The 23,940-nt window shown below is 46.7% G+C and overlaps 1 protein-coding gene across 4 annotated transcripts; it reads right to left on the bottom strand.

Annotated features, from left to right (window-relative positions):
• Positions 1-5,998: 5,998 nt before the first annotated feature.
• LOC137479724 (protein tilB homolog) lies at positions 5,999-23,410 on the bottom strand. Of its 4 annotated transcripts, none has more exons than XM_068200228.1 (8): positions 23,216-23,410; positions 18,381-18,531; positions 17,836-17,929; positions 16,718-16,836; positions 16,022-16,164; positions 15,199-15,396; positions 13,746-13,821; positions 5,999-6,061 (listed from the first exon to the last, which is right to left on the bottom strand). In XM_068200228.1, the coding sequence occupies exons 1-8, from the start codon at positions 23,239-23,241 to the stop codon at positions 6,014-6,016; spliced, it is 855 nt and encodes a 284-aa protein (XP_068056329.1). In that variant the 5' UTR covers positions 23,242-23,410; the 3' UTR covers positions 5,999-6,013. The 4 variants fall into 4 exon arrangements, with proteins under 4 accessions (XP_068056329.1, XP_068056328.1, XP_068056331.1 ...); XM_068200227.1 differs by lacking the exon at positions 5,999-6,061 and adding an exon at positions 8,750-8,910; XM_068200230.1 differs by lacking the exon at positions 5,999-6,061 and adding an exon at positions 8,835-8,910 and having other exon boundaries at positions 16,775-16,836.
• Between the last annotated feature and the right edge of the window lie 530 nt (positions 23,411-23,940).

Below are 23,940 nucleotides of genomic sequence, written 5' to 3'. Positions count from 1 at the left end.
GGAAAAGAGTTTGGGGTGAGCCAGTTGTGACCTTCCCGTACCCGAGGGGAGCTGCAGGGACTGGAGCGACAGAACCAGGGGAATGGCTTCAAACTGACAGAGAGTGAGGTTAGAGGGGATATCGGGAGGAAATTCCTCCCTGTGAGAGGGGTGAGGCCCTGGCACAGAGCAGCTGTGGCTGCCCCTGGATCCCTGGAAGTGCCCAAGGCCAGGTTGGACAGGGCTTGGAGCACCCTGGGATGGTGGAAGATGTTGGAACTGGATGATTTTTAAGGTCTCTTCTAACCCAAACCATTCTGGGATTCTACAGCTTAGAAGAAGTGGGTTGGAGTCCTCTGTTGCTAAATCCTGCACGTGACATTTGCAATAATTTTCCCTTCTGTGCCTGAGTTTTCTGCCTGTATAAACAGGGAAGACAGTCCTCTGTTATCATATAAGGCCTTGATCAATAAGAATGCATTAAAGATTCATATATAGGTGTATTAAAGCATCCATGCTATGCTAATGTCTCCCATTTAAATACTATAAAAAGCTCAGTGGGCTCTTGACTGAGCCATTAAGTGAACGATGGGCAAATTGGAAATGTCCAAGGAAAAAAGGAGCAGAATTACACTGTGCTATGAAACACCAGGCAGCTCCCATAAAAATCAATGACACTGCATAGCAGTAAATTGCAGGGGAGATGAGCTTTATTTCATGGCTCATAAGTGAGCATGAATCTCTAACAACCTGTCAGCCCTGACAGCTGTGCCTCTGCAAGGAACTGGATTTTTGGGAGCTGCCTCCACCCCCTGGAGCTGCTCCTGTGGGCAGCACTCCTGTCCAAGAGGGAGAATCATCCAGGGGAAGGCATATCCCCACAAGGTTTCAGTGAACTCGGAGGTGGCAGAAAGCCTCTGAAGCCTCCCAGGGCTCATCCCCCTGAGATCTGCAGCAAACACTCCTTTCAATTGTTGGGTTTGTTTCTGTGTGTTCCGCTCTCTTTCAAGTGTTGGGTTTGTTTCTGTGTGTTCTGTTCCACCTCCTGCTTCAGGCAGACAAGTTATTCCCTAATATTTGGGGAAAATCCCTAGTATTAGGGAATCTGCATCTTAGGGAGGGACAAAGAGGAAAAGAAGCCAGCCTGAAAAATGACACAAAAACCTGTGACAAGGCTGCAGAAGGGAACAGGAGAAGGGTTCCCACGTGCCTTGAAATGTTGTCCTGCTCCAGGCCTGACCAGAGCAGGAAGGTGCAGGGTTTGCTGGCTGGGTTTGTGGCAGTCACCAAATCAGCCTGGCAGCAGCTGTGGTGCTGCAAAAGCCATCAGGGGAGGAGCAGAGCCAGGCTTCAGAAAACTCAGCAGGGCCAGGTTTCAGGGGGGGTTTTGGGGAGGCAGAGGTGTGCTGTGCCTGCTGAAGGGGATGGCTGAGTCTGGGGGCACTGCAGGTTAAAATGCAGGTTGTCCTGCAGACAGGAGCAGCTTTGCTGCTCACTGGCGGGACCTTCCCCTAGCCTGGAGTGCCAGAAACACGGCAAGTGCCAAGAAATGATCTCCTTTCTCCACAGAAATTGTTTTGATGCTGGCTGGGCACTGGGGGAGCACAGTTCCAGCTCCAGAGTCAACAACAGAAGCCAGCAGGGGATCTGCACAAATCAGCACCTTGTGGCCTTACCTGGAGATAAAGGTCTATGGGAACAACAGATAAGAATCAAATAAGTGACATAAATCCCTGAGGTTATGGAAAAAAATCTCTCAGTTTTAACCACTGCCCCCTACTTCATCACACACCCTTTTATCTAACAGTGAAAAGCAGGAACTGCCAAAACACTGAGCCTAAAAAACTTTATTTTCCCTCAAGCCAGGTTCTTCACCTGATCCTCTCCCCGGACACTGCACTTGCCTTCAGATCCCCCTTCCTTCAAGCTGCCAATCTCCTCTCACAACCCACGCCAGGGAGGCCCTTCCAGCTCTCTCAGCCTCATCTTTCCACTATTTTCCTTTTCCACAGTGTTTTAGTTCCCCTGATGATTTCTTAATATCCTCCAAAAGGCATTGGAATCTGTTTTCCCAACCCATCCAGCACAATAAATTGTCAGGAATTAAATTAGCTACCAAAGGGCTAATAGACTTGTTCCTTCAGGGGCTAAATTAGTTATAGCAAACTTTATCTGGAAGGGGGAAGGTTTGAAAATGTATTCTTCCCACAGGTTTTAGTCCTTATTATACACTCTGAAGCTTATCTACAGCAGCCACTCAAGGGACCACAAGAATCAGCTGCTCAGCACAGATGGCCTTGCACTAAAGGTCAAAGAAAAGAGCATGAAAAATGTGGAAATACTTTAAAACCATTCCTGCAGGCAGTGGCTGCTGGCTGGAGTTACCTTTGTGGAGAGGTTTCATTGCCTTTGAAATGCTTCCTCAGTGTTGCTCCTGCAATTTCATTGTGCAAGAATTTTGTTCTTCTTGTTTGGCTTTGCTTTGTGTTTGAAGCAGGATTTCTGTTATCTCTCAAGAAAGCAAAATATATTTGCTTAATTGTGAAAGGATTAGGAGTTGAGACATTGTGTGTGATGTTAAAGCAGCATAGGCTCTCCATCATACAATAAAAACTTAGCAACAAAAGCCCTCAAGAACTGATTATGAGAGCAATTTTCCTCTGTATATAACAGCCTGATCCCCGCGGGCAGCTGAGGGGGTGAAAAAGCTGTACAGGACATTATTCCTGTAAAATGGGAAAAATGCTGGGTAAATAAATACCTGCTGAGTAAAGCCCCTTTCTGTTCATGAACTGGCACCTGAGCAAGGCAGAGTCTGCCATTCCTAGGACATTGCAGCCCAAATGCTGCTCCCAAAGCCCAGCCCTGCACTCCACAGGCACATCCAGCACACCCATGGGGACACAGGGGATGTGGAGGCAGATCCTGGTGGAACTGGCACTGACCCTGATGCCTTGTGCAGGCTGCCCTAGAGCAGAGGCTGGGCAGAGTCACAGAATAAAGCAGGGATTCATTAAAAGGATCTCCTCCATGGAGCCACCTTGGGCAGCACCAGAGCCCAGCCAGGGCTGCACCCAAGATGAACCCAAATGGTCCCAAAATGCACGAGCGCTCCCGGGGGCTCTCGCTGTGATCAGCTCTGCTCCATTGGCACACTGGAGTTCATTGTCCCATTCCAGCTTTAGCCCATGCAGTCCCATCCTGCTTGTTTTTCTCTCTCCAGCCCACGTTGTTTGTGCTCCTGGGCCTGAGGTTTGGATCATTTATCCTTGGTGCTCAGCTGGAGAAGGAATTGTTTTGTCTCCCTGCTCTGAGAGGAGAGCTCACCATCCCACAATGTGAAGCTCAGAACTGCACACTAAAGCAGTGAAAAATAGAAAAGCTAAAACCTGAGGCACCAACCCTCGAGCATTGCTGAGCTGCAGCAGTTTGTGGGGCAATTTGGGCACCTTTGGGTGCAGGATCCCCCCTTGCCTGGGTGAGGCTGGTCCAGGGGCCTCCAGAAGGATCCATTCCAACCCAACCTGTCCAAGGTGATGTCCATCCTTTCCTGCCATGAAGCAGCACTGAGTTACCTGCACCTGACCACCACAATAATTTCCAGCAATGATACACAGCTGGGAGAGGAGCCCAGCCCCAGCTGCCTTTGGCAACAAGGAGTGATGCCTGATGAGAGCCCAGGCAGCTCCTGGGGCTCCCTGGTAACACCCTCCCACACCAGGCAGTGACAATATCCATTTGGCCCCATCAGAAGGTGAAATTATAGGTGGGGAACTTGAATTTCATCTTTCTTAGCAAGAAATGGTGAAACAGTGCCCAGCAGAAACAGCCTGGGAGGGATATGTGGGGTGCTCTGAATGTGCTCAGCCCCACAGAGGGTTTTGGGAGTCTCTCTGCACAGAACCAGCACATTGTGACTCCAAAAGAGACCTTTAACACGAACATCTAGGCAATTTTAAGGAGATCCATAATAAGGGGATGTTATCCTTTTAGAAATTCTATGAATTGGAATTCTTTGAGGCCTGCAGGAAGCACTGGAGAATAATTTGCACAACCCAAAAAATTAGCACAAAGAGGAAAAAAGGCACTTCAAAGCCAAGACCTAGTGCCAGCTCCCTCAGGTGGGCTCTTTCAGGCATGCTGGGTACAACTTTCAGCAAAAACTCAACAACCAAGAGACCCAGAATGGCTTAAGGAAGAAAGAGTGGCAAATTGCAGCTGGTTATTATTGTCCAAAAGTTCAGCATTTCTCTGTGAAATCTGTGCTTCTTTTGGCTGTAGTTCATTCCACTGAATAAAACACGGGTTTTTTTTCTAATTCATTTGAACTTCTGGCAGCTGCACTTCAGTTCATTGGCCAGGGTTTTGTGGCTGCTCTGCTCTCTCCAGTTCTCATTGTTGGATAGTTCAGGTCATATTATTTCCCCTGAGACAATATTAATGGCAGTGACATTCCCAGTGCTCAGACAGACATCTGTCAAACAGGTAAGCCCCTAATTCTGTGAATATCTTCTCTTCCAGTCAATAGGGTTTGCTCAAACAGTGCAATGAAGAAAAGGAGACTCTAGGGAATAGCTGAAATTGGTTCTGAGGGAGCTGCAAAGCCCCGTGGTTCAGAATGAGCCTTGTCCCAGCTGGTGACAGCGGAGTTCCCTTCATCTCTAGGGAAGGATGAGCTGAGGATATCTGGGCAGTGATTCCTCCTCTCTGGAATTGCACCCTGGCTCTCCTGCAAGCAGCCCCAGTGCAAATTGAGGATATCTGGGCAGTGATTCCTCCTCTCTGGAATTGCACCCTGGCTCTCCTGCAAGCAGCCCCAGTGCAAATTGAGGATATCTGGGCAGTGATTCCTCCTCTCTGGAATTGCACCCTGGCTCTCCTGCAAGCAGCCCCAGTGCAAATTGAGGATATCTGGGCAGTGATTCCTCCTCTCTGGAATTGCACCCTGGCTCTCCTGCAAGCAGCCCCAGTGCAAATTAAAGGATGCACCTCCAAGTAAATGAGGAAAACAATTTGTTTGAAAGAAAGAGATGAACTACAACTCAATGAAAACAACACAAGGAGGCTGGAGGAGGAGGGCAGAACTCAACTCAGACCTGAGGGAGCTCCACAGTCCTTGCAGAAAGGAGACATTTGGGTACCACACATCAGGAGCACAGGAATTTCCATCAGCCATTCCCAGGGGGCACAGCTCACAGGATTCACTCACTCCAGAGTTTTCATTACAACGAAAAAGGGACAAGGATTGGCTGGGAGCACAGCAGCAGCTCCAGGGACATTTCGGTGGCAGCAGAGGGAACAAGATGTGCCACTCACCGGGCAGGAAAGGCACCCCTGACCCCCAGCCCAGCACGGGGGGAAATCCCAGCACAACGTCCATGCTGGAAGTGCTCCTGGAAAGTGGAGAAAGGCAAAGAGAGTGTCAGCCTTCAGCAATGCAGAGTCTCTCAAAGAACTTGGTGAGCAGCTGCTTTTCAACAGCCAAGTCACATTCAGTAATTAATAACCCAATGTTTATGGCCTACAAAAAGTCAGTAATAATCAGCTTACCTTGTTCTGCATCTCTTCTGCAAGGAAAGGATGAGAAAATTGTGTTTTTCCAGCCCTTAAAACTGGTTCAGTGCTCAGGTTGTAAAGAGTAATTATAGAAACCTACTAGGAAAAAAAATAGACTTTGTGGAGAATAGGAATGAGAAATATGTTATCACATAGTAAAAATAAAACAACCAGTATGAAACAGAATTAAAAAAACCAAAAAAAAAAAAAAACCAAACCAAACCAATAAAAAAAACCAAAAAAAAAAAAAAAAAAAAAAAAACCAAAAAACCCCACAAAAACCCTGGCTAGGATTTCACTCTCCAAGGCTGACTGGCTCATTTCCTGCAGCTTGACTAATCATGAACCTTTGGGCATTCCCAGTTTATTACTGTCCAAGCTTCTCTCATCCCTGTTTAGGTTAGCACATTTGTTTTTAAGGCTGTTTTTGTCCAAAGCATTTCTTGTTGATGGCCTTCTTTCCTTACCTTCAGGGCTTTCAATTGCATAATGTAGTGTGTACCTGGCAATTCCAAAACAAATCTGTCTGGAATGATAGATTACAAATGAAAAATGACTGATCTGGGATCTCCTAATAGCTTATTTCCACCATGCTTCCTGCCATGTGCCTCTGCATGTCCCATACATGTTTCCAAATGGATCAAAGTGTCAGTCAGCATATTCAATGAATTCATTTTTCCTTTTGGTGTTGATAGCAAGGAAATCATCAGAAATAAAGCTGAAAATGCTTTATTGAACAGCAAAAATTAAGTGGTGATGATTGAAAGCTGCTTTACACGGACCAGGAGGTATTTGATTTTTATCAGCCAGGAAGGAAATGGTGAAACAAGTGAATACAGTCTGATGTATTCAGAGTATAGGTTCTCTGGGGAAGGGGAGCATGTTCTGCTTCTCCAGGGTTAACAGCCTCACCGTGCCCTGCTGGGTGACCTGATCCCTGCCTTGTGAGTGCTTTCCCAGAATTCACAGAATCACAGAACCCCTGGGTTGGAAGAGACCTCCAAGATCACAGAGTCCAACCAGCCCCAACACCTCAGCTAAACCCTGGCACCCAGTGCCACATCCAGGCTTTGTTAAACACCTCCAGGGATGGTGACTGCACCACCTCCCTGGGCAGCTATTCCAGAACTTTATCACTCCTTCAGTAAAAAACTTTCTCCTCATATCCAACCTGTATTTCCCTTGGTGCAGCTCCAGGCTGTGTCCTCTGGTGCTGTCAGTTCCTGGAGAAAGAGCCCAGCCCCAGCTGAGCACAGCCACCTTTCAGGAGCTGCAGAGAGTGATGAGGTCCTCCCTTCCATCCCTGCAGCAGAATGGAGATGTGCTTCTGCAGCTCTGAAATCCCTGGAAGTTGTGCTGGAGTGAATCCAGTGTGGGCAGGAATTGAGTCCTCACTTGTGCTGGGTCAGGGAAAAAAACAACACCAAACCCCCCTGCCCTGGGTTGGACAGAAGGCTCACATCATCTGTATCTGTATCCAAACTCTGAGACAAGAAATGCTGGCTTAGGAATGCCATGGAATAGGACAGACATTGCTGAGAGACAAATGGAGCCAGAAACAAGTTTCAAAGGATGGCCTTGCAAATAAGACTGGGTACTTTGGAGAAACAGAGCTATGAGGGATGCACTAGGACCCACGAGGGGTAATTTTAGATGATTGGCTTTAAGGAATTTACAGCATGGTGTGGCAAAAGCTGACAGGCCAAGAAACACTTATAATATTTCCTAATTAGGAAATAATTAGCTTCTGATTGGGATTGTGATGGTGTGAATTATAACACCTGTATTGTCTCACCCTTCATATGAGACTGAGAATGGAATAAAGGTTTTTAAAACACCTCTCAGCTGCCCCATCTCTGGGTCAAAAAAGGGTATTGTCTGACAAATTAGTACTCCTTGTGTCAAGACACAGCCATGAAATGGCACAGACAGGAGCCAGGGCAGGGAAGGGACAGGAGGGATGCCCTTGCTGGCCATGGGAAGTGCCAGGTGGCCCTGGAGGGACAGCTGGGCTGTGGCTGCCAGAGCAGGGCCATGGGGCAGCTCCCACCAGGGCTGACCCCACACCCACAGCACATCCCAAAGGTGTGCCAGGCAAACTGCTCCTGGATACAACAGCCTGAGAGCTGACAAGGACCTCAAGAAGTCTCTTGTGATGTCCTTTTAGCTGCTCTGTGCTCCAGGCTGGGCTCAAGGCATTCACTGGGTTATTTAACCCACGGCAGGGTGGAAGTTTGGGGGGGATGATTGGCATTAAAGCTCCTGATGGTGAATTACAGGCTGAGCTGGTCAGCTCTGCTTTGCCTCTGGTGCACTCTCCCAGCCCCTGAAGCCCAGGGGAAGGCACAAAAAGAACTCATTTCTCATGGGAGCCCACTCTTTGCTGCACTCACACCCAGCCAGGGCTGCAATGAACAGTCCTGGGGAAGGATTTTGGCTCCCAGCCTTTATTTCCTGAGTGGTTGAGATAATTTGGACCAGTGGGAACACGGGGTGTTTGTCCTTCATGTTCTGCAAGGTGAGGTGTATATGAGCAGATGGTTTTTGAAAAGCTCATCAATGCTTGATGGTTTCTTCTCTGGTACAACTTTGCTTCCATGACCCATGAACTGTAATAACTAGAGATCTTTTAGACCCTGCTCTGAAACACCTAGGATCATGATAAATTATTAATGAAAAATGTGCTTTTCTTTCTGTTCATTTAGTTAATCTGTTTTTTTTTTTATTTGATATTGCTCAATTTTTTCTATTCAAACTTTTCTAATTTCTCTGCATTGAGAGATTTAGACATAATGAAAAGTGAGGAGACAGCTAAATGAGACAGTTTTGGGCTCATCAGCCCTGGACCTGTCCTAGGATGTTAGAACAAGACTTTGGGAACACTTTGCTAAATTTTCATGAAATGTCAGGTTCAAAGGAAGTTGTGTAAGTAATTGGAAATTGATTTCATGACACTTTGATACTGAGCTCAACGGTGGCAGCTGTTATTTTACATTTCAGAATGGATGGAAGAAATTCTTCCCTTGGAGGGTGGGCAGGTCCTGGCACAGGTTTCCCACAGCAGCTGTGGCTGCCCCTGGATCCCTGGAAGTGTCCAAGGCCAGGCTGGACAGGGCTTGGAGCAGCCCATGGCAGGGGGTTGATTTAGATGGGCTTTTCTGTCCCTTCCAACCTAAACCATTCTGTGGTTCTGGGATCTTCTTTTAAATCTCTTCACAGCAAAACGACTCAAACATCACTAGCACATTCTTGCTCCTGGATGCATTTTAAATAAAATCAGCCAGGCTCCCCAGAATTACCTCATATTTCCCTGGGATCCCAGAGCCAGAGCATTAAAATAATGAAATGAAAAATTATGAGAGCAGAACCAACTTCCTGTTTGGAAAGAATAAATCAGTGTCTGTGCCTTTCTCTCGTGACTGAGCCAGCACTCAGGTGCAAACAGCAGAGCCTCTGAGCCTGCTCCCAGGAGGGACTGGAGCAGCTCCTAATTCCATCTGCAAGAGGTGGGTGGGAACTTCACCAGGAGCTGGTAACTGAAACCTCTGCCCACGGGACTGCAGCAATTTCCCATCCCAGCCTCACTTTCTGATGCTGAATTCTGGGAAGAGAGCCTGGTCCTTGAGTGCTTCGTGCTGTGATTCCAGCATTGCTGCCCTGAGTGCTCCTTAGGGGCTGAGACTTTGGGAAAAGCCTGTTTGCCTGTCCTGTTCCCAGCCACAGACCCACGGCAGTGTCCAGCTGCTCTCTGCTCCTGGCTCAGCCAGGGGAAGGCTCAGGAAGGTGGTCAGTAAGGGCAAGGTGGTCAGCAAGGCTCAGGTGGTCAGTAAAGGCTCAGGTGGTCAGTAAGGGCTCAGGTGGTCAGTAAGGGCTCAGGTGGCCAGTAGAGCTCAGGTGGTCAGTAAAGGCTCAGGTGGTCAGCAAGGCTCAGGTGGTCAGTAGGGCTCAGGTGGTCAGTAAAGGCTCAGGTGGTCAGCAAGGCTCAGGTGGTCAGCAAGGCTCAGGTGGTCAGTAAAGGCTCAGGTGGTCAGCAAGGCTCAGGTGGTCAGCAAGGCTCAGGTGGTCAGTAAAGGCTCAGGTGGTCAGTAAAGGCACAGGTGGTCATCAAGGCTCAGGTGGTCATCAAGGCTCAGGTGGTCAGCAAGGCTCAGGTGGTCAGCAAGGCTCAGGTGGTCAGTAAAGGCTCAGGTGGTCAGCAAGGCTCAGGTGGTCAGCAAGGCTCAGGTGGTCAGCAAGGCTCAGGTGGTCAGTAAAGGCTCAGGTGGTCAGTAGGGCTCAGGTGGTCAGTAGGGCTCAGGTGGTCAGTAGGGCTCAGGTGGTCAGCAAGGCTCAGGTGGTCAGTAAAGGCTCAGGTGGTCAGTAAAGGCTCAGGTGGTCATCAAGGGCTCAGGTGGTCATCAAGGGCTCAGGTGGTCATCAAGGCTCAGGTGGTCAGCAAGGCTCAGGTGGTCAGTAAAGGCTCAGGTGGTCATCAAGGGCTCAGGTGGTCATCAAGGCTCAGGTGGTCATCAAGGGCTCAGGTGGTCAGTAAAGGCTCAGGTGGTCAGTAGGGCTCAGGTGGTCAGCAAGGCTCAGGTGGTCAGCAAGGCTCAGGTGGCCAGTAGGGCTCAGGTGGTCAGTAAAGGCTCAGGTGGTCAGTAGGGCTCAGGTGGCCAGTAGGGCTCAGGTGGCCAGTAGGGCTCAGGTGGTCATCAAGGCTCAGGTGGCCAGTAGAGCTCAGGTGGTCAGCAAGGCTCAGGTGGTCAGCAAGGCTCAGGTGGTCAGTAGGGCTCAGGTGGTCAGTAAAGGCTCAGGTGGTCAGCAAGGCTCAGGTGGTCAGTAGGGCTCAGGTGGTCAGTAAAGGCTCAGGTGGTCAGCAAGGCTCAGGTGGTCAGTAAAGGCTCAGGTGGCCAGCAAGGCTCAGGTGGTCAGTAGGGCTCAGGTGGTCAGTAGGGCTCAGGTGGTCAGTAAAGGCTCAGGTGGTCAGAAAGGCTCAGGTGGTCAGTAGGGCTCAGGTGGTCAGTAGGGCTCAGGTGGTCAGTAAAGGCTCAGGTGGTCAGCAAGGCTCAGGTGGTCAGCAAGGCTCAGGTGGTCAGTAAAGGCTCAGGTGGTCAGCAAGGCTCAGGTGGTCAGCAAGGCTCAGGTGGTCAGTAAAGGCTCAGGTGGTCAGTAAAGGCACAGGTGGTCATCAAGGCTCAGGTGGTCATCAAGGCTCAGGTGGTCAGCAAGGCTCAGGTGGTCAGCAAGGCTCAGGTGGTCAGTAAAGGCTCAGGTGGTCAGCAAGGCTCAGGTGGTCAGCAAGGCTCAGGTGGTCAGCAAGGCTCAGGTGGTCAGTAAAGGCTCAGGTGGTCAGTAGGGCTCAGGTGGTCAGTAGGGCTCAGGTGGTCAGTAGGGCTCAGGTGGTCAGCAAGGCTCAGGTGGTCAGTAAAGGCTCAGGTGGTCAGTAAAGGCTCAGGTGGTCATCAAGGGCTCAGGTGGTCATCAAGGGCTCAGGTGGTCATCAAGGCTCAGGTGGTCAGCAAGGCTCAGGTGGTCAGTAAAGGCTCAGGTGGTCATCAAGGGCTCAGGTGGTCATCAAGGCTCAGGTGGTCATCAAGGGCTCAGGTGGTCAGTAAAGGCTCAGGTGGTCAGTAGGGCTCAGGTGGTCAGCAAGGCTCAGGTGGTCAGCAAGGCTCAGGTGGCCAGTAGGGCTCAGGTGGTCAGTAAAGGCTCAGGTGGTCAGTAGGGCTCAGGTGGCCAGTAGGGCTCAGGTGGCCAGTAGGGCTCAGGTGGTCATCAAGGCTCAGGTGGCCAGTAGAGCTCAGGTGGTCAGCAAGGCTCAGGTGGTCAGCAAGGCTCAGGTGGTCAGTAGGGCTCAGGTGGTCAGTAAAGGCTCAGGTGGTCAGCAAGGCTCAGGTGGTCAGTAGGGCTCAGGTGGTCAGTAAAGGCTCAGGTGGTCAGCAAGGCTCAGGTGGTCAGTAAAGGCTCAGGTGGCCAGCAAGGCTCAGGTGGTCAGTAGGGCTCAGGTGGTCAGTAGGGCTCAGGTGGTCAGTAAAGGCTCAGGTGGTCAGCAAGGCTCAGGTGGTCAGTAGGGCTCAGGTGGTCAGTAGGGCTCAGGTGGTCAGTAAAGGCTCAGGTGGCCAGCAAGGCTCAGGTGGTCAGTAGGGCTCAGGTGGTCAGTAGGGCTCAGGTGGTCAGTAGGGCTCAGGTGGTCAGTAAAGGCTCAGGTGGTCAGCAAGGCTCAGGTGGTCAGCAAGGCTCAGGTGGTCAGTAGGGCTCAGGTGGTCAGTAAAGGCTCAGGTGGTCAGTAGGGCTCAGGTGGTCAGTAGGGCTCAGGTGGTCAGCAAGGCTCAGGTGGTCAGCAAGGCTCAGGTGGTCAGGAAGGCTCAGGTGGTCAGTAAGGGCAAGGTGGTCAGTAAAGGCTCAGGTGGTCAGTAGGGCAGGTCCTTCAGGCTCTGCTTTCCCTCTGCTCCAGCTCCCTGCCTCATTTCCAAGGACACAGTGTTTTCTCACTCATATCCTCAGATATTCAGAAAAGACTATATTCAATCCTTTGTGTTCAACCTCCCACTCCCGGACACAAGAGGGGTTCTTTATAAGGACAATGTGTTGTAGGGTATCTGGATTCATTTCAGACCTAGGACCTCTGTCCTCAGTCCATAGAAAGCTTTCATGTTTTCTGTTCTTATCCCCTCCGTAGCAAACATTCCTGCTCTCTGGAGCAGTTTGCCATGTACACACACAATGTTCTGTTTCCCTGTGTTGCTGGTTCTGTGTAAACCACACCATCTCTCTCTGAACCTGTAAAGGCTCTTTGCTGTGTGCTGTTGAATTTTCTCTCTTGATCCTGGGGTGTGTTTATGGAGGGGTTTGTCACAGTCTGCTCTGCTCCCAGTGCTGGGTCCCACTGACTGGATCTGCTGTTCCAGCCCTGTGAGCATGTAAACCCTGCTCTGCTTCTCCAAATTTCCAGATTTCCTGAGGGTGACCATCAAGCTGACACCTCTTTGCAGTGCTCCCCTGCCTTTTCCTGTCACAGCTGTAGAAAATCCTCTGAGCCAGATCCTGTAACACATTTAAAATCTCACTATTTCCTTCCTGCAGTATTTTGATCACCTGTGTTGGCTGCTGAGCTGTGGGAGAGGCAAGGACAGCCCTAAGGGAGAGCCTGGAAACTCTCCAAGCTGGTGATTTCTCTTGCCTGGGTGCAGTGCAGATGTTGAACAGAGCTGCTGTGACCTTTCTGCTGCTAAGTCATGGCACTGCAGAGCCCTGCAGGGCTGAGCTCTCATTCCTCCTCCCTGCAGCTGAACCCACCTGCCCCTGCAGCCAGCACACAGCAGAGAATTTATTGGCTGCCTCTGGAATTAGGCAAGTCTCTTAATTGGCTTCATTTCCAGGGCTCTGTCATCCTTCCCCTGCACTGTTGGTGGCACAGCTATTTGTGTGCTGGTTGGGAAAAAAACAAAACAAACCCCAAAGGTTGGGCAGCAAAGCAATCAAAGGCAAGGACAGAGAACTCTCAGGGAGGATTGCACCCAGAGATCCAAATCCCTTGTCAGCTCCCACAGGTCTTCCCCTCCTGTGGCTTTGCTTTGAGGAGCCTCTATTAAGCAACAGGACATCCCCAAACAATGCCAGCAGCGAGACAAAAAACTCCTTTTCTTTTAACGATTTACCTCCCCAGTGCTCTCTGGCCACACCAAACTCCAAAGCAAGATCTTTTTTAATTATTAGGGTCAAAGTGATTGGGGTGGCTCAGTTTTTCCCATGTACAAAGCTCATTAAGGAGCACTTGGACATTGGTGGGGCTTTTTATTCACTTGTGGGATTTGTTTTCCTTTCCTTTGGGTGTCCATCCCCTGTGTCATTTCCCACAATGAGCCTGGGGTCTGAGCTTGGCTATGTTCTAATGAAAGGCAGTGGGAGTTAATAATTGAGAGTTGTTGTTGACACAGAGTTGCTAGATGAGAAAATCACACAATATTTTTAATACACCAAACTCATGATATCCAGTATAACATTATGTCTTATTTACATATCCATACCCATGCTTGGTACCACAAATGCACTCAAAAATGTTTTATTTCTGTTTCAATATCTCTTTGACCAGTAAAAAAAAAAAAGAAAACAAATAGAACTTCCATAAGCAGGATTTATAGTCTCTTTTAAGCAAGGTGGTTGTAGCACAATTGTGATCCTACAAAAATTCTGTGCTAGAGTATGGTGCACATTCTGAAAAAAAAACTGACATCAGGGGGTGAGCAGTCCTCTGGCAGTTTTGGGATGCCATCCAGTATTTTCAGGTTTGGCAAACTGGAGAACACACTTAAAGAGAGACAAAAGAAAAAAAAGAAACTGAGAAAAATAATCTTGGGAAATGTTGGGGACAAAACAGACACTGATAAGAAAGAAACAGTGGATTCAAACGTAATCTAAAATAGATTTGGGTTGTTGGAAATCTTGATTTGTCATTTGTTGCAGAATTTATCTGATAAAGAGCTAATTAAAACTCTCAGATTTTGCTCTATTGCACCACTTTTATATCCTCAGACTCAATAAAACACTCCAAGAATCTGTCTTCCAACACTGACAATGAACATAATACCAGAGTTATACTAAATAGTACCAATATTTAATTGCCCCAGGAACTGGCAGACTGAGAGCAGAAACACAATTAGGAATTGATAAAAGGTGGTTTTCTGCTTTTGTTCTCCTGGACTTGTAGATATGCAAATAAAAGGTGAAATCCATCATTTAACATGTGCTTTTCCCCTTCCATGCTGATACCTGCCTCCCTGCCTTTATCAGCACCACACTGCCAAAGGGATGCCCACAAGACTAAAGGGAAACATACTGGAAACTCAGAAAGGTTTCCATTAAACTCTTCTTTTAAACTTCTCTTTTCTTTTTTCCCCCACCCAGGAACGATGGGAGGAGATGTGTCCCATTTCAGACACACCCTGCAAGGTTTATCTTCACAATATCAACGCCTGGTTGTGTTTGCAGTGGGGCAAAACCTGCAACATGCAGATTTTCTATGAGTGAGCCTTAGAACAGATTATATCCTCCTGAATTTTCTTGGACTGTAATGCCTTGGATTAGAGTTCCCATTTCCAGTGTCTGAGGCTGCTCTGTTAATTCTCCAGCCCATCCCAAAGGCTGCAGCACAACTTTCACTGAGGGGCTGCTCAAGGCAGAGCAGCTTCCACAGGGACAGGGGGAATCCAGAAAAATCAAATGAAGGGAACTTAATTTGCTCCTGCTTTTGCTGCCATCTTTCAAGACATCCTCCTGATTCCATCTCTGACATGTAATGCAATTTAGGCTCCTTGCAGAACCCACCAAGGATGCAATGAGACTGAAGAGAGTTTGAGTAATAGGTAGTTTCTATTAATAAAAGGGAATCTAATTTATCTGCCCTGCTCACTGTCTCTAAGCTTCATCCATGGGCTTAGTTCAGTTCCAGAACTGCCAGTCATGCCATTAAAAAGCATCATAGGCACTTTCTGAATATTTGGGGGCTTTTATCACATAAAAGCTCACTAACTCACGTTCCTGGAGCATTTCAGAGCATTAAAGCTACAGGGAAATGAAAAGCTTCTTTAGAAAGCTTCTTGGACTTCAGATCCCATTCCCTTGAAAATCTGACAAACATTTTTTTGTGTTTATCACTTTTGTTAGCCACGAGAGGGTCGGACTTACAGCTGTCTGTATCTTTCCTGGAACTCACAGGGATTCCTCTTGAGGATCAGGGATTCAAGTGGAGTGTGTCTGAAGTCTGAAATCCCACTTAGGGTCGTGATGTTATTTTCAGAGAGAGATAAGTGCTGAATCTGAGGGACCTTTGGCAGCTGTTTGAAGGATGTAAAGTGGTTTTTATTTACATTTAGCTCTCTGCATCTGTAAAGTACAAAGTGTATGGCATCACTATCACATCTGGGACAGAATCCCTACAACAGGGATGGGTTTTATACACTGGTTTTACATTTTGTGCTGGTTTTGCCTGGTCATGGACTGCCAGACCAGACCCTCACACTTTATATTCCCTTATTTCTTTATATTGTACAACAGCTGCATCATTATTTCTGTTCTCAGTACTACAACTCTCCATACACCTAAATACACAAGAGCAGAGTAGCAACAGATGGACGGTAAAATAAATTTATAGTTGTCATGGTCACGCTTGGCCTCTCTGCTTGGGTTGTGTTCACAGAGATTCCTTCTGTGTGCAACAACTTCCCCTTTTGGCACAGATCTCCCTGAAGCTGGCTGCACTCATCAGTTATTCCCCCGGAATAAAGGGGACATGATCTGATCTCCTCACTGCGTATTTTCAGCCTGGGGATGACACGAACTCAGAGCAGCAGTGAACTGATGGATTCTCAATCCAATACCCCCCAGGAGCAGATCTGGCAGCTCTCAAGAGCCTGCTCCAGCTGCCACCTCAGTAAAAATTTGGTTTCTGGGATATTACATAAAAATAGAAACGGATTACATAAAAATAGAAGCAGGACACTTTGTCTACCTTGGCAACCTTATGGCACTTAGGTCTGTCAAGGAATTGTCCACCAACCAAAGCTTTTCCACCCGAATTAATCTTCGGAGGATTCTTTTGAAGTTTTCCACCTGGTAAAGGTCCCCCAGGTCCTGGAAGGAAAGGTTCAACTCCTGGGAAGGGAAAAAATAAGAGAAATCACTTTTTTTCCCCCTTGCTTTGTAATAGCTATATAATTCAATATAGAATTAGTCAGAGGTAGTTAAAGTGAGAATACATTTGATGCTGCTGCTCTTATAGCAATTGGTGGTACCGAGTGCCAAGTCCACTCAGAATCATAGTGATGGACTCCTTAATTCTTTGAAAGGAAGAAAGAAACCATCTCTCAAGCAGGAATTTTAGTGTCCATCTCCTCCTTCCTCTATGAGTGGGGTTAACAGTGTGTGGGGAGCGAGCAGGACTGAGTGATTGTGGCTCGTTGGTTTGGCCTCTAAACTCAGCTGACACCAAAGTTCTGTGCAGCAGCCAGATATAAATATTCACAGAGTCCTCCCAGAATGGTCTGGGTTGGCAGGGAATTCAAAATCCATCCAATTCCACCCCCTGCCATAGCCAGGGACACCTTCCTCACAACAGGTTTAAATCTATTAAATGCACTGAGCAGCCAGCACATGATTTTTGGCTTCTTTATAGCTACAGTCCAAAGTGTTAATGAGAAAGTTTTACAGCACAGTTTTCCCAGTTCTCTTGCAGCCTCTTTTCCCATTTCTCTGGGTCAGTTACTTGTTTTCTTCTTTTCAGGGTATGTTCTTCTTTTCTGAAAAACAGCTCTTCTTCTGAGGGCCCTGGTCAGAGAAAAAGATTTACAGCTGAGGATGTGATACAGAACTGGCACTTAGCCACTTGCTGGAAGAATATATATATATATATATATATATATATATTGCTGGGAAGATTCTGTAATGAAGAAATAGATATAATATTATAGGTGTGTTACTTTAAAGGCTCCTGAGATTTAAATTAATGGGAAGATTTTTCTACCATTTCCAGGCCCATAATTCAGTCAGCAATCTACAGTCATGATGATTTTGTGCATGGTTGGTAAATGACAGATCTGCTACAGATCAGAATGAAAACTGTTTCTAAAGGGTTGTTCATAAGGATCTGAGTTCTAAAATGCTTCTTATTCCTTGCCATGCTGTGAGCTAGCCTTTGATTGTCCTCAAAAAGGAAACTGTTTGCAGCTTCCAGAGCAGTGCCAAGGACCAACAGCCCCACGGCAAACCTCATTTGTATGGAGACATTGGAGACTTTAAGTCTTAAAGAAAGGTTTAGAGCTATGGACACCTTCAAAATCCTGATTAAAGCAAGGACTGGCTGGAAATTTTCCACTGTTTACTCCCAAACATGCAAATACTGGATTTTAAAACCCATCTGTTCCTGAGTGTGTCTGTAGATTGTAATTGAGCCAATTTAGTCTTAAAATACAATAAATGTGCCACTGTTTGCAGGACTGGGTTTCCCTCTTGCTTTCTTGTTTGGCACATGGCTACTGCATTCTGAACAGCCAAATGTTAAAGAACTTCTGAGAGCAGTAATCAGCAGCACAGTAATACTAAAAATTTTCAATTTGCAGTTCATGCCGTTGTTTTTCATGTTGGAAATTACAAAGGATAATCTCCTAATGATTAAAAATAAAGCAAGCGTGGGCACTGTGAGCTGAAATCCTGCCCCTTTTCAAAAGAATGGCAAACTCCACGATTTCAGCTCATCACTTTTAAGGATGCACTCTTTGCCTCAGTAGAGTTAGGGCTGAAATGTCAAAGTGTCTTTTTGATCTTTACCTTCCCTCACTCGGGGACAGAGGAGCTGATTTCCTCGAACGCCGTGTTCCTCTATGTCACACCAGCCAAAGTACTTGAAGGAGTCAGAAGGAAGCTTAAAAAAAAGGCAAAATAAAGATATAAAAGAATCAGTAAAAGCTCTTGAGGTTTTGGCACTGCATTTTCTCTTATTTCTGGCCTTATTACAGCAGAAATCCCCCAGTCAGAGCCATATGCAGGAGCTGGTAAATGCTGTGGGAATTCACAGCTCAGTGGAGGTCGCCACAGCTCATCCTGGTTAACTCCAATAAATTGGCTCAAATATTGGAGAGAGCCTCCTCGGGGCTCATTATCCCCCTGCCCATGGCAGCAGTTTGGTGCAAATCCCCTGCCACAGCTGACCCCAAAGAGCAGAACCTTATTTATATTCCACCCCAGTTTTGGAGGATAAAAGGAGGTAAACAAAATCCACTTCAAAGCTGAGGAAGAGATTTCTGCCTTAGCTCCTCTGTGTCACCGTGTCTTTTTTACAGACCTGCAATCAGACTGGGAAACCCAACACTTACTGGGAAAGGTAGCCTGGGGTCCCAGCTCTGCCCGAGGGTTCCTCTGTTTTGGGGTAAAACCAGTGGAGAATTGTGCGCATCCCTCCGGATGGAGCAGCAGGAGGAACAGGATTTGAAGAACTTCTGATTGCTTGTAGTCAGACCTGAGGAACTAGAGAGGAGATGTTAAGCCAATGTAGATTCTGTCCAGAGAAATGCAGATTTTATTTGGTTTGTTTAATAATTACAGAAAATACAGAATAGCTCGGGGTAAGACTTGCCAGCAGGCAACGGCCAAACCATGGGCAGCCCCCTCACCCCTCACCTGAGCTGCATTTCCTCACACACAGGAGCCTTTCACAGGTGTGACCAAACACCACAAAGAGGAATTGACTGGCAATTTGTTAAAAAAACCGAGTCTTGGAGAAATTGGAGAGCTGATCTTGTTCAACAGCATGATGTGTTTGCTTCTACCTTGCTTCTCCTTCTACCCAGGAGAGCCCTGCTTTTCTGGATCTGGGGTGGATGAAAAGTTACCTCAGTTATTTATTTTATTCCATTGTACATGTGGTTTAACTCATTATTTTACTAATATTAGTATATTTATTTCAGTCTCTTGGATATGTTCTAGGGGATTCTCAGAGATCTGGAGAAAAGCTGAATTTTGTTCAACAGAATCTTCAAATCACAGAATAATTAGTGCTGGGAAAGCCTTCCAAGGTTGCAAAGTCCAACCTTCAGCCTGAATCTGTGTGTTGGTGTGCCCTCTTAGTCCCTTGCCCAAGAACACTTCCAAAAGCCACATTTTAAACACCCCAAACGGGGAAATTTCTCCAAATTGTGCTTCAGATGGATTGAAGAATTTGCAGACTGGCAGCTGCAATTTAGGAATTTACCACAGAACACTTGAAAACAATGATTTGATTCAGTCAGGGTGTGCATCCAGCACTGTAATTTGATGTTTACTCTACAGGCTCGGGGAGCTCTTGCCAGGGAGCCTCAGCATCATAAAACCACTGGAGTCAGGAGCAGAAACAAATAAATAAAACAGAATAAAAATGCAGCTTTCAAAGGGTTTGGGGAAGGAGGCAAGGAGGATCTCATACTGGGAGCTACAGACAGGCTGAACATTGGGTAAAATGGACAGTGACAGATTATTGGCAAACCCTCCTGAAGAGAGGTGTCCTGCTGACCTCAGTGCAACGGTGCAGGAGCAGCTCTGGCAGGCAGCTCTCCTCCCTTCTGCTTTGTGGAGGGGTTTTAATGGGGTCACACCAGGGAACAGTGCGGGTGACTCCCAGGAAGCTGTGTGAGCTCAGCATTTTGGGAAATAACAGCTATTTACTGAGGGGCTTTTTGAGGTCACCTCAAGGCAGGCAGCCCCTTGTAGGGTGTGTGTGTTAGAGAGCAGCAGGAGCTCACACACAGCTGCCCTGTGAAAAGAGGATTTACCTGGGGTAAATGGTAAAAAAAAACCCCAAAAAATAAAAAAAGTGCTGGGAATTCTTGTTTAGCTCTATCTTGCTGCTTGTTCTGCTTTTACCTCCTTGTACATTAAATGAGATCAGGCCCAAGAAAAAATGTAGAAATTCTTTTGTGTTTAAGAAAAAGAGCTGTTATTTTGCCGAGTTTGGAAGTGATCTTTTAGGATGTGTTCACATGACTATTTATAACTGCAAGACTTTTCAAAACCTACCTTCCTCTCAGCTAGATACTACCTCCTCTGCTGAGACAGGAATATGCACTCCCAGTCCCTGGAAATGTGGGATAAAACATTTTAGCTGAACCATTTAACATGATATCTATTCTGATCTCCTGGCAGGAAACCCACTCACAAAATTCTGCATCGGTGATGGCAAGTAAAACATAAAGTTCCAGAAAATATAAATATGTGATGGGTACAGCTTCCCCAGTCAGGTGGGTAGTGAGATTTCCATGGGAAGGAGTGACAGAAAGAAACATCTTTCATCTCAGAACTGCCTGGGTTTAATAAGCACCAGCTGGACCCTCACGTTATGTCACAGAAGATTTTTCTGGAGGACCAAGTGCCACACAGCTTTTCCCTCCCCTGCTTTGTTTACCTTCCTATTTTGCTGCAGAATTGATGCAAAAGGAGTGGCAATGGAGGAGGCAGGATGCAATTCCAAGCAATTACAGATCTCACAATACATGAAAGGAGAACAAAATTTCCTGCCTTCATTGTGAGGCCCTTCGGCTGGATATGAATCTCCAATGACACCTCTGGGAGCAGCACACTAGATTATGTCAAGCATTAAGGGAAAAAAATTAGATTCATGATGTCTGTCCAGGCTGAGTCATTTCCTCTCACTTTGCCTGCAGTGAGAAATTGGTGGTTATCATAAATCATGGACCTAAATTCTTATGAGAGAAGAATTAATTTCACTAATGGAAACCCTCTGTGGCGATTGCATTCCTCCATTCTCCCTCTTTTTGGGGGGTGTGGGGGAGTATTTATGACTTTTTCAAGCAGAGGTACTTGACTATATTTTAAGAATTCTATAATAGAGGTTTGGAAAGGAAACTTCAAAAGGCAATGGGGGAAAAAAAATCTTGTGTGCGACCAGCTCCTAATTTCTGAGGCTGGCCCTCAGTCCAGTTCCTATCATGGCTACAGCTTTGCAGCTCACACCAAATCCAAATACAATTTTTTTTTTTTTCCATATCAGTAACAAACAAAACCCCACAAAACTGTACCAAACAATTCTTTGCAGGCACCTTGAAGTCTGGAGTGCTCCGTGTGAGCTGACAAGAGGGAGCACAGACTGGGGGGTAACTGGAAGCACTCCTGGCTAACCCCTTGTATTTTACATTATTCTCCTCAGTGGAAGTACCAGTGAAGAATTCAGTGCCTGAAGTGTTTTGCAAACTGTCAGGAATGAGAACAGAACAGCTCCTGCCTTTTTCAGAACACGACTGAGGAGATATCAGGCTGTACCTTGGAAAATCCTGCACTGCTGAGCTCCCTGATCAAAGTCCCACCTCATCAGGATGTCAGTGAGAGCTGTGGGGCTGGGAGATGTTCTGCTCTCACTGACACCTTGGCCAGGTTTCCAGAGAGCCCAGGATGCTCCAGGTTTCCTGTCTGCCTTGCAAGTACATCTGAGTCCAGCTGCCTTTCAGTGCAGGACACATTAAAAGCCCACAAAAATACTTTGAAGAGCTAAAGCTGAGCTGCTTCTGAAACTACCCCAGTGAAAGATACTGAGTGAGAAACAGAGTGAAAAGTCCCTCCCGTGCATGTTTTAGATATTTGGCTGTTAAAAAAAAGGACTGCCAGTCAAATCCTTTCTCCTGGTGAAGCAACAGCCTCGACAAACAAACATCTGAGATTACAGCACAGGTTCAGCTCTGCTGCACAGAGAATGGGGAGCTCAGCTAAAGAGGGGTAAGGACAAAGGGGGTTGTGAGCAAACTCTTGCATTTGGGATTTGAAAGGCTTTTTGTCCCAGCCTTTTGAGCAGTTTTGGGGTCTGGTCTTGCTCTCACAGGAATCAGCACCCTCCAGCAGGCTTAGCTTTCACTGAGCCACGGTGAGCTGCTTTCCCCTTAAATCTGAAATGCCCTGGATAAAAGGTTTGGGAACCAGTAGTAGGGCTATTTATAACCCTTCACACATCCAGAGTCAGAATTCCCGTGGTGCTTGCTACATCCCACCAAATCACAGCCCATATCTGATGGAAAGGGCCCTGCTCCTGTGCTTGATCTCAGTGAGGTCTGGTCAGGTTCTTATTTAGCAGCAAAGTGCTCTCAGATCACTCAGTCCTGATGCTGTGGAAGTGAAAAATGTGGACCATTCTAAAGGAAGGAAACAAATCAAATGTGTTTCAAGATCATTTTGAAGGAATAGAAAAAAAAATCCAAACTAGAGAAACTAAGAAAAGAGCAATAAATCCTCCCAAAGCAAAGAGTTTGTATCACTGGGTGAGAGCTGCTGATTTTGCAGGCTCCAAGAGATCTGGTTCTGGATCTGCCCAAACCACCGGCACACATAAGTGCCGGCTCCCACCCAATTATTTAAACACCCAATTACTTACTATTATTCTCCAAACACCCAATTATTTATGTTGTCCCAGTCAATGGCAAATGCCAAAGCCATCAATGAACTGCAGGGGTAACTTACCAGCACAGTTTGTGAAAGTACTTAAGAGATGGCAAACTCAGAATTCAGGCTGTGCTTCATTTCAAATGCACACAATTTACTGCTCCAGAGCAGCTCTGCTTGTATGCAAACATTTATTATGAGAACTCTCTGAACTTAGGAGAGTAGAAGATATGGACATAGTGTTTGCATGCTCTATTACCTTTCAATTATTTTTATAGGAGTTTTAGGAGACATTATGCAACATTTTGAAGCAGTTCTGAGCGTAATTCAGCGACAAACACACCTGTAAGTTATGGCTACAAAGCATCCTTGCTGATAGCTGTGGCATCAATTATCTTGCTTTATGCTTCATAAAATTGCCTCCCCCCAAGACATAATTAACTTAATTAGGTCCTATCACCATAATGATACACTCTTAGCATATTAACTAACATTTTCCCTCGTGGATCCAGCTTGCACCTATACAAACCCCACATCTCAATCCACGTTCCTTCCACACATTTTCACAACAAACTCAACATTTTTGTTGGGACAGCTTTTCCCTTCCAGCAATCAGACAATGACACCAAGAAAAAACAGCTCTGCTTGATTTCCTGTTTTCCCTGCACAGCAATCTCCTTCAGCAACACAGGCTGGTACATTTTAAAAAGACACTCAATCCTGTAACTCTATCTTTGTTGTCAAAGCATGTCAAGCAATGACTACAGGTTCGTGTCTCCTTGCACCCTCCTACCTTTCAGACATGTCTGGCTGCTGCATAAAATCCTCACATCTTGCACTGGGCTATTTGTCTACAGGCAGAGCTTATCTTCCCATCTCTGGCCCTGCACAGGGAGAGAGTTCCAGGGCCTCTGGAGAGGGGGAACCCGCCGGGATCCTGATGCTGGCGGAGCTGGATGGATTCGCTGTCTCCAAGGAAACGCTGTCACGTTAGGAGCTATTGTTACCAACCTCTTAAGCACATCAAACAAATTCCTGGGCTGATCGAGCTGGTATCAGTGAACTGTTTTTCCAGAAGGTGCCTAAAGATAGGTTGGTGATACCTGTAGCAAGATACGTGATCATCCAGCTGAATCTCTGGTCTGCTCGTTCCGGCCGCTTCACTTTCACCAATTCCTTTCACAGTTTTGCCCACTTGAAGTTCGTATTTTTGTTGCCTAAAAGATCTCCTGCTTTATTAATGGCTCGTTAAATGCCTTATTGATGTATCTGTTGGATGAAAAGAAAATACTTAAAGAGGCTCAGGTTTTATGTAATGCTCAGGAAAGTTCTTCATGAGCACCTCTTTGCTCTGTTGGGTGTTCTTGCCTCATTTGAACATGCTCAGCCATTTTAGGAAAATCTTCCAGGCTTCCTTCTTCAGGTTTGAAGAGAATGAAAACAACAGAGATTCTTCTCTTGGTGGGAACCAACAGGCCAGGTTTGTGTCTGTTTTGATATTACATTTTTTCTTAAAAC

This window comes from Anomalospiza imberbis, chromosome 10 (genome assembly GCF_031753505.1).
Source record: "Anomalospiza imberbis isolate Cuckoo-Finch-1a 21T00152 chromosome 10, ASM3175350v1, whole genome shotgun sequence".
NCBI classification, from domain to species: domain Eukaryota; kingdom Metazoa; phylum Chordata; class Aves; order Passeriformes; family Viduidae; genus Anomalospiza; species Anomalospiza imberbis.
This window is presented reverse-complemented; position numbering and strand designations above follow the sequence as displayed.

What these genes read in the sequence shown, in the direction of transcription:
- LOC137479724 (XM_068200227.1), bottom strand. Translation starts at nt 23,241, where the DNA reads ATGCAGCAGCCAGACATGTCTGAAAG. An exon ending in CTGTCCCCGAGTGAGGGAAG is followed by an intron (nt 16,837 to 17,835) that starts GTAAAGATCAAA and finishes TTCTCTGACCAG; the next exon opens with GGCCCTCAGAAGAAGAGCTG. An exon ending in AGTGCCATAAGGTTGCCAAG is followed by an intron (nt 15,397 to 16,021) that starts GTAGACAAAGTG and finishes TGTACTTTACAG; the next exon opens with ATGCAGAGAGCTAAATGTAA.